General features: G+C 40.7%; 1 protein-coding gene across 1 annotated transcript; it reads left to right on the top strand.

Moving 5' to 3' along the window:
* Positions 1-5,708: 5,708 nt before the first annotated feature.
* Positions 5,709-9,173, top strand: Pop2 (CCR4-NOT transcription complex subunit Pop2). The gene is made up of 7 exons (XM_046630166.2): positions 5,709-5,870; positions 6,271-6,371; positions 6,804-6,986; positions 7,090-7,249; positions 7,323-7,599; positions 7,708-7,848; positions 8,284-9,173. The coding sequence occupies exons 2-7, from the start codon at positions 6,356-6,358 to the stop codon at positions 8,410-8,412; spliced, it is 906 nt and encodes a 301-aa protein (XP_046486122.1). The 5' UTR covers positions 5,709-5,870; positions 6,271-6,355; the 3' UTR covers positions 8,413-9,173.
* The last annotated feature ends 1,283 nt before the right edge of the window (positions 9,174-10,456 follow it).

The following is a 10,456-nucleotide window of genomic DNA, read 5'->3' as shown; positions in this document are numbered from 1 at the left end:
TCACCCTCTTCTTTTCATCGTTCATTTCTGGTTCGATTTACGTTCCGTCCACGTCGTATTTTGGGTATAACTTTGACGCTTTTGAATTATTACTTCAATTTTTAAGATTTTTTTCAATCATTTTGTTTATAACAATAACAATTTACATTATCTCGCAATGATTACTCTCGAGTATAGCAAAAAAAGCGCAAAGAAACATGATGAAAGCTTCTCTAAATGTAAAGAAAAAAAAATGGCTGTAATATAGTCGGTAAGAATACTTACCACTACGACTCGAAGGGTTCGTAATTTGGCTTGACAACGGAAGGAATTTGAGAAGCGAATTATTAAATGTAGGTTGAAAAATTGAAAGCTTCATTTTTATTCAGGAACATCTCTTTCCGATGTAGGATTTTGTTTCGTAACAAACACTACGGTGACGAGAATAATAACAAGACGAGAAAATCGTTAGTCAAAATAAACTTAAGAAAGTCTTCTTCCTTTTCATCGACTTTTACAACTCGAGTTTCAAGATGCTAATCACTCGCGGCAACAATGCCGGGTCGATACGCTTTGATATATTGAATCAGTAATAACGATCGGCCGCGGTGAATTTATCATCCGATCTTAATCACCGTGCCTGGAAGTAACAGATACGGTTGTTTAAGAAGTTTACATACCCGCCACGTACGCACACACGTCACACCTTGCCCGTACGATACTTCACGTAGACGCGTGTATAGCTATATGCGATAAAAAAAAAAAAAATTGCGCGCAGGCACGAGAGAAAGGGAAATACGTGGATACGCGGACGTATGCCGTGCGTTGCCGGGGTGAAGGATGATAAGTGGGGTTGATCGGCAACCCGTTCAATTAAATCTGACGCGTGCGCTAAATCTCCTTTCGTTGTGAGAATGAAAGAGGAAAAGGCGCGCGCACGCAGACAGACGTCTACCTCCTATACGCACAGCCTTCTTACATCACGTGGCATACCTTCGCCAAAGTTCGCAATGTCCTGCACAGGTATACACATGTGCAGACTTCTTAAACGAGCCTCGCGCGCATCTGCGCCGAATAACCGAGCACCCCGGCACCGTGGCACCACCTATATTTACATATTTAGCTCTGCTAAGAACTCCGGCATATTGTTCGATAAGGATCTTGCGGTAGCACCGGCTGCGCGAGATAACAATCGAGAAGAAACCCTTTCTCCCTGTACTCCTTAAAATTCACCCGCGGAAAGAAGCGAAGCACCGATAGCCCCGCCTGCGCTCATCGCCGCCCCGAACCAACAACGACCACCTTGCCCTTGCCACCTTACAACAATATCGCCATCTGTACCTCATTAGCTTAAGCGGTCGAAACATACCTACCGGCGAGACACGGTCCTCAACCTCGAGGGCCTTACCACGGGCCCTGCCGCACCTCCACCCCGTCGTCATTCGCCCCTTTCAGCCCCATTATACGGACCGTTACCCGCGTTACACCTCGAACGATGCGCGGAAGCGCCGCGTCATTTTCGGCCTGCGTCAGCGCGTATTGGGAGAAATTGATTCGATGCCGCCGCGAACGGATGCCCGGTGAAATTAGACGTTGCCTCGGAGAGAGATTTTACATCGCCGCGGTGAGGTTCGAGTCGGACACGGATGTCTGCCCGAGAGATGGAGTCGGTCCGATATCCGTATGCGGTTTCAGGTATAGAAAGTTGATTAACATTTTCCGAGGACAACAATGGACGATTCGCTCAAAACTCACGCTCCGTCACCGCCGTGTAGCGTTGCAACGGGATGGGAGAATACCGGCGGCGTTTGTACTCGCGTGAGAAATTACTAACTGTTTCCTCATGTGCCTCGTATTAACGACGGATACCTGTTAAGTACGCTCATACCCATTTCGTGACCCTTACGTCTACCTGCCTGTAGCGCGGAGCTTCAATGGATTAGAATTGGTGCGTGAAGGAGCTGCTTTTTCATGTTTAGTGGGCCTTCTGCAGCCCACTTCCGCTTCGATAAGTATTCTCGAACTACCGCGGAAGCCTTCGATAAATGCCGCTTCGAGATAATATGCAAAAAATAATTACCACGCTGGGAATTAATCGTTGTCGTGATCTGATTCTGCCATTCGAGATAAAAACCTCTTCTCCTCGCAACATGTGCTTCCGTAACGTCTATTTCTGTTCTTTGTTTCCTTTTATTAAAAATTTCCGCAACCTTAATTACACCGCGTCTCTGTGTATGGTATAGACAATAATTTTCAACTCACTTCAGAAACTCTTATTGTAATCAGTTTCAAAAGTTCAGAGTTTTTTTTCTTTAGTAATACTATTTTGCCAAATTTATTTTCACGTCAGGTGAAATGAGACGAACTCGTCCAATCGCAAAGATCTGTACGTATCCCTAGTATCTACACACTCTTTATCGTATCATAAGAGCATATAAGCTGCGAAGTATATCGATCTACTGTTGATCTCAATCCATATCTACACGTACCATGACGGATTCTTACTTGAGATGCTATGCGTTTTTCTCGCTCTTTCTTTTGTTATTTTTTCACTTTTGTCCCTCGTCCGTTGTCCAGCTACGGCTCTTTTTTTTTTTTTCTTGATTTGCACTGCGTGTAGAAATAATTTATCCGTAGGTATGTAGCGCAGAAAATTATACTTTGGCATCAAATCTAAGGCAATGGTATTGGTTAGATATATGTGGTATATACCTACCGACTCGCACGCGAACGATTGCCTCCGGGCAGATCTCTTCGCATCACCGGGTATCGCATAGCGTCGTTTGAAATCTTCTCTCCTACGCCGCAATTCTACAGGTTTTTCCAGCAATGTCGGTATTTTTTTCTTTTTTTTTTCTTTTATCAATGCTTTTATTTTCAGTTTATATCCTTTCATTCTCATTCTTCTTCGCTCGCGTGTAATCGTTTCGACAGAAGAAGAACAATTTTTTAGCTCTTCGTTGTGTATTAATTATACCTACGCATGTTTCGTTATACGTGTTGAAAAAAAAAAAAAATTAATTCCCTTATCAAATCAACGAACACATAATTATATCGGTTCGGATTTCCTTGCACGTTATTTTCAGGCTTTACTGCAGAGGTATATTATAGGCAGAGGCTGGAATTAGTCTCGTCAAATGAAGGCAAGGCTTGTCCTGAAGCAAAGGAATAACGCATGCCGCACAATGACTGCGAGGGGGAGAAAAATGGTAAAAATAAACAGCGAAAGAGTATAAATAAAAATAATGACGAGCCACCCACGCCGGCCGGCGAGACGGGTGAGAGAGAAGCGGCAGCAAAAGTAGAAGTAGAAGTAGAAGTGGAAGAAGCAGAAGCAGAGACGGGAACGGTAGCCCGGAGAAAACGAAAAAACGATGCGATAGCTGCAGTAATGCACAACAATAACCGGGGACCGAGGTGTATACAATAAGAAAGAAGGTACGGTATTGAAAGGCAAATGAGCCTTCGGCTGTTTCTATTGCGCGCCCACATCCGCTGCTCTTTTCAAACTTCGCCCCCCCAAACACGTTACGCAAATTAATCTCGTGTTAACACGCCCGTTTATCTTGACCATACCCGAACCCGAGGGATGTGTGTCCCTGTTTGGGAGATCGTTTAAACATAATGATTTATCGGCACCATTAATTGTTTAACGCGACAAGACGTACAGGTATCGCTGTACACCTTATACGGCAAACGCCGTGCGATGAACATTTTCTTCCTATTCGCAATGGAACATGACGTTTAACCGTGTATTCAGACGTACGTGTGGCGTGCGTTTGTGGCTCCGTTGCACGCGTGAATAGATTCATTAATATAATAACTTTGCTGCACAAGCATGTTGTGTGTATACAGGCAGACGTAGAGCTGGTAGTGCGCGCCTCATCCAGGAATGAAATGCAATTAATTACACTCTGTTGTCACGGATTTTCATCGTTTTTCAATTGAGAATTGTTTTTTGGTTTTTACTTCTTATACAAGTACACCTCCATGCCCCTGCCAACGATCGACCTGTTATTAATCAAGTGTAATCTAGATTGATTTTTTTCACATTCATCGAACAGGTATAATATCGTTGATTGATCCTTTCGATAATGCGTTCTACTCGGCCAGCGCGAGGCTAGAATATTCCACATCATAGTATTCTTAGTTTCAGTTTAGGTGTGCTCACGTTTATACTTTTGGCATCAGTCGTGTTAAGAGTAATTGAATTTTTCGGGACTTAAAAGGATCGCGAAATAATCACCGAAACTTTTAACAATCTGATAAACAGTTCCTATTTCATTCACGTGGTATAAATAAATTGCTTCGTCGGGAAATTGAATCACTGCTGTAATACGTTTTTAATTAATTACAATCGCTGGATTTTTTACTCGAGAGCTGCACGGGGTTTTGTGTAGACAATTAAAGGGCCTCTTGCCTATAGTTACCGCTACGTGGCAAAAGGTACGATAAATACTGTCCGTACACGCTTGTGTGTGTTATCACAATAATGCAAGCCCCTCGATTCTTGGGACTAACGGTATTATCATACAGCTAGATAATAAGTCTATATACCCGTTCGAAAATGAGCAATGGTTGACATTTCTCGTCGCATAAATTACTCGGTACTTGGAATCCTCGTTAAAAATCTATTGATACCGAGGAATCGTTTACGTACCCAGCTATACCTACTCGGTACCGCGTTTCTTACAATTAGACATGTTTCGCCTTTGTCAGTGTAATTAGGCTCTAGCTTCTGTGTCCCTGGCCGGGGATAAAGATTTTGTTACGAAACAGCCATTCGCTCGTCGCTGCACTTCTTCTCGCGTTATTTGATTATTTTACGTTACGTAAAATTCTTGTTATTTGTAATTGCATCTTTTCTAAGGCGTTCCCAATGTTGGTAATAATAATTACAACATTAACAAGATTTACAATAACTGTAATGTCAAGAATTTCATCGTGTCATTTCAGAATTTCCGTACATCGGTTTATAATATTTTTTTTCTTTCGACTAACTTTGAATTTTCCCACGGCTGCTGTTGTACATGGTCAACATTTAAGCGTTCGTTGTTACTCAACATTTGTTTGATGTTTTCAGTATGATCAATCCGACGATATCGTAGGTTTCTGTCAGTTGAGGATTAATTTACTCACTACAGCATAATAACGCGTTGCGTCAACGATCAATAAATGGTAATAGTGATGTAATACCGTGATGATCGTCCGTTATCGACCGTTGGTTCATTCACCGACAGAGCCCAACATCTCGATCCCCGCTTGTAAGTCTCTACACAGCTAGACGATAGCGGGGATTTCCCTTGCGACTAAATATTTGTGCACTAAATATTTGTGCTGCCATTAGCGTCTTCGATATTTACATCCGATTCCTCGATTACCTCGAATTGCAACGCTTCTTCTCTTCCCTCGCGACGCGTTTCGAAACATTTGAGGAATCAGTTGTAAATACCAAACGCAGTTAACGTATTTCGATGCGTTGACTTTGCGCTGAAAATGTATAGAAAAATGATTAAAATTTACAGAGTAATCGTTGGAAAACTTGCTATATTCAAATCGCATTTAAATGATCACCGCAATGAAGTAAATGATGAGAAAGATCCGAGCGAAATTCAAAGTTTGTAATCCAACGGCTCGAGTGACACCTGGTGGCGACTGGTCGAACCTGTGAATCCGGCGGCGGCTTTCGGAACCCAGTCAGAGGCTGCGACGGTCTTTAGGTTAGCTTTCTGTGATAATTCGGTGGTTTGGGAGTCTGCGGATAACAGTATAACCTGCTCCGATATATTATTGTCACCGGGAGTCGTGTGGGTCTGGATTAATATTTGGTGTGCATCAGTGGTATATTTGTGAAAAAGATAACGTTAACACCGCAATTCCCCCACGCACAGGTTAGTATGTTCACCTGAGTAAGTAATCTAGCGCGTATTCGTGGACAGTCGAAGTGCAGTCGAGGTATTCAGGCCAGAACGCGAACATCCGGGCATTCAGTTTCGGTAATTGTTGTTTCCCATACTGTAAACACGCCGAGAGCACAACGTCAACGTATTTTTAAACTACGTCAACTCTCCTCTTGCCTACTTTTGCATTTAGGGGTATCATCTCCTGTGTGTGACTGTGGTCGAAAGGTTAGGAAGCGTCTCAGTGTTTCTAATCCAATGAGAAACGTCTCTGACAACTTGAACAAAACCTGAAACTGCCCGTGGTCTCTGTGAAAGATGTTGCCCTCTCTCTGCTCCTCGCCTCATCTTTTCACAAAATTCTCAATGCTGTGTTGTTTTCATTCGTCAGTGATATGAAGACTGCAGAGCTGTGATTGACGCTGGAGCTTCGGTAGAGATCGACCTTTAACAGGAGGAGGAATAACGTTAACCTTATGCCATCAGCTACTGGTACGAAACTTGTTTATTCATTTTGTCTAGTGGCCTCGTTTTTTTCTCGTGTTCTTATTCCTACTAAGAAATGGGCGCCCGCAATTGTTCCTCTATTGAGCTGCTATTACAAAAGTATCAATACGTTGGCAATGAGCTGCATTCTATTTTGTAGCCATGCAAATCCCAATCTCAGGCTGATGCAAACTTAAAAGTAGACGTTAGTCTTGAGCACAAAGTAGTCGTTGATGTTTCAATATTCACATGTAGCATGCCTCTCTTTTTGCTCCGATACATCATTGTTTACTTATATGGTCAACGAAATAACGATCATTTTAAGACGTTCTTTGAGACTTCATCTTATCCGTGTGATTATTTTAACCTATCGCTCCAAATTATTATCGGTCATTGTAAGAACGAATTGGTGAAGCGATATGCTCAATGTTATCCTAGGTGGAACTAAAGCTGCAGGGCTGTTGAAGGGAGGGGGTATGCCCAGTAATGAAGAATGTGGAATCCGCGATGTATGGGGGCACAACTTGGACGAAGAATTCCGAACGATTCGCCAAGTTGTGCAACAATTTCAGTACGTCGCTATGGATACGGAATTTCCTGGTGTTGTCGCTAGGCCCATAGGTATTCTTACATTATACATTGCTACACTTCCATTAAGTGAAGTATTTCTCTCGTGAAACTCATAAATTGCCACAGATATAATTATAACAGAATCGATTATTAGGTGAGTTCAGAACAAGTGCCGACTACCAATATCAATTGTTGCGGTGCAACGTTGACCTTCTAAGGATCATACAACTCGGTCTCACGTTTCTGGACGAATCTGGTAACACACCTGGTGGCAGTTATACGACATGGCAATTCAACTTTAAATTCAATCTACAGTGAGTAATCACTTTTATGACGACGTGAATTTTTGCGTTTTTTCTCCATCGATCTATGTCGACTCCGTTTCAGGGAGGACATGTACGCGCAGGACAGTATAGACATGTTGCAAAACAGCGGTATTCAATTCAAGAAACACGAAGAGGAAGGTATCGATCCTCTAGATTTCGCCGAGCTTCTTATGACCTCGGGGATAGTTCTTGTCGATGATATTAAATGGCTTTCTTTTCACTCTGGATATGACTTTGGATATTTACTGAAACTGCTCACTGATCAAAATTTACCTCAGGAAGAAAGCGAATTCTTTGAGCTTCTGAGGATATACTTTCCAACAGTTTATGACGTCAAAGTAAGTTCTTCAGTCGTTAATAGCATGATCATTTATTTACAATATTTAAAACAATGATTTTTATATTGTGAAAGTGGGTAAATTATCTATAATAATTTATTACTTCAGTATTTGATGAAGTCGTGCAAGAACTTGAAAGGTGGCTTACAAGAAGTCGCCGAACAACTGGAACTGCAACGTGTTGGACCGCAACATCAGGCAGGGTCAGATTCGCTACTAACTGGCATGGTATTCTTCAAAATGCGCGAGGTATTCAACGTTTATTATTATTCGTAAATGTGACAAAATATTCACCTACTTCTTTAAAAATTTACGGTGCCGTGATTATCGTCGTTGTCCCGTAAATTTCTCAAGTCTTGCATTTAAAAGATATGAAGCTGATGCTAGTGGTCAGAGTTAGCAGCCGAACACGCCGACGTTGATACAGGTAAGACAGTGAAGTCGATTACTCGAAATTTTCATACGTCACATGATATTTTAGTACTTCTGTAAAATTATAAGTAATTAACTGTACAGCATTACCCTATTTAAAAGAAGTTTCGCACGCTTGACTGCCAACTCTGGTTGCTAGCTTCACCTTCATGTGAAAAATGTGCATATGTATGTATGTATGTATGTATGTATGTATGTACATAAGATGTGTATGTACAGTGTGTGAACAAGTCAATTTTTTTTATTTCGCAGATGTTTTTCGAGGACAATATCGACGATGCGAAATATTGCGGACATCTTTACGGCCTTGGTACGTCGTTCGTTGTCAACGGTTCTGGCGGTTATCTAGACAGTAACGGAGACAATTCATCTTCCTCGTAATAGATTGTACTTCATCGCAATGAAAATCTGGGTCCCGATCAAGTATAGGCAATCTAATATGTACGCTCTGCTATACATGTAAACAATTCTGAAAAGTCTGCGAAAAAAGGCTAAGACCGACTCATGTGACACCGTATATAAATATATGTAGATTTTTACACTGAAGCTACAATTACAGGTAAAAAATATTGAAAATTCATTTCAAAAATTGTAAAAAAAATTCGTCGTCTCGAACGTCGGACGGGTTTGATACAGGAACGGAAATAAAACAAAGTGCTATTTGTTAAACATTGTTATACAGACTGTTCATAACAATTTACAAGATAATAATTAAAAAGAAATTATAATTAAAAGGAAAAGTTTATAGATATTTAATAGTAATGCATAAGTGCTCACTCATTCATTCATTGGTAGTTGGTGTCGTTGGCTCGTCCTAAATATTTAATTGTTCATTGTCAATGCCGATTTATGTTTAAAAAAACGTTCAATTTAAAAGAGAAATTATTAATTTAACGCATATGTTATGTTATTGACGTCGTTTGGCAAAAATTTTAATTTCTTTTTGCTAGATCCATCACGTAACCGAACGCCAACTGTAGCCTTGGTATACCTACCTGAGGGTCTCCGTGTAAGACGCGGTTTTCGATACAAGGTCGCAACACTATATGCGTGTTTGTTGAAATGAAAAAAAAAAAAACAGGAAAAGAGACTTACCGCCGAATTCTCTTTTATGCACGGATAAATGTGAACGAATGAGCGAGCGATAATATTTGTATTATTGATTACGCGGCCGTCCAAAATTTCAAAAGTTTCGATACGGAAGCTGTTACCCACAAATTTGTCGATGTTTTACGCATGTTTCGCATCATCAGGACATCTTCTAATTCTTTAAGCACGGTTATCGAATCGATCGTTTGTAAAGTACTATTATAGTTCTTGATTATGAATACAAGTGGTCGCAATGTGTAATTAGCTTTTTTTCTATTTGCAAACTAGGAATTTGTGCAAATACATTCTGAATACATTTACATGTATTCTGTTGTTTCATTTGTTATGTTATTTTGTTGACACGCATACGACGAAGTAGTAAACCCGTGAAAACTGTTATTTTCTAAATTATTTAACCATTTTCTTTTTATCACCTGGTTAAATGCGTAATCAGCTAAGGAACGGCGAAAGAAAATTAACAACTATTTGATAAAAAATATTTAACACATATTCCAAAACAGTCGCTGAACGAGTATAATGTGAAAAATGGTCAACTGGTAGTTGGAGTACGGATGTGAAGAGTGAACAAGAATCCCGAATCGATACAGCTATGTTCCCACAACATTTTTCCCTAATACCGCTTGTTGCGAAAATGCTGATGCTCGAGTTCAGAAATTTCAGCGGCACGTAACAGGCGTATTACAGGTACATATATCGGCTCGTTGAGAGCTCAATCGCTGCTTGTCGGAGGCACACATTTATCGGGTTATCAAGAAATCGATAGTGTAAAGTTTTCGGTTACCCGGTCACGGTGGTCCACCTCAAATACTTTGAAATCTCTTATTTCTTTTTGTTGAAAATTTGCGTTTCCGTTGATTAATAAAAAACACCTCACCCATGCTCTTTTTCCCAACAAACCCTTATCGTGCTGTAACGGGTAGGACAATCTTTTACCTAAAGAAAGGCAGTCGTCTTTTGCGAATGCATTTAGTACAAGTCTCGCAATATTCTGTAACGTTTTGAGAGTAAGGTTTTCGTTAATTTTTGTGAACAAACGAGAGTGCATAGATCTCGCCTGCTCCGTGCATGTATTTTAGTTACATGTGTGACCCAAATCCAGCTGATAAGGTACATAAATAATTACTATACACGTTAAGTACTTCAGAACAGCGTGATAAGAACATTGCGTTTGTCATCATGCTTTCTTTCTCGTTATTTAAAAATTGTTCAAGCCAGCAAATAAATCCTCTATACATCGCAAAGCCGCTTAGTACGTAATCTGAAGACATCGTCTAGTATAATTAAATCGCAATAATGCGATAACCTCGTGTCTGCA

The sequence above is a fragment of the Neodiprion pinetum genome, chromosome 6 (assembly GCF_021155775.2).
Source record: "Neodiprion pinetum isolate iyNeoPine1 chromosome 6, iyNeoPine1.2, whole genome shotgun sequence".
Lineage (NCBI taxonomy): Eukaryota > Metazoa > Arthropoda > Insecta > Hymenoptera > Diprionidae > Neodiprion > Neodiprion pinetum.
Note: the sequence above shows the minus strand (reverse complement) of the source record. Positions and strands in the feature narration are given on the sequence as shown.

Bases quoted from the DNA above. Each gene is read 5' to 3' on its own strand.
- Pop2 (XM_046630166.2), top strand. The intron at 6,987-7,089 runs GTATTCTTACAT...ATCGATTATTAG, and splicing joins TGTTGTCGCTAGGCCCATAG to GTGAGTTCAGAACAAGTGCC. The intron at 7,600-7,707 runs GTAAGTTCTTCA...TTATTACTTCAG, and splicing joins CAACAGTTTATGACGTCAAA to TATTTGATGAAGTCGTGCAA.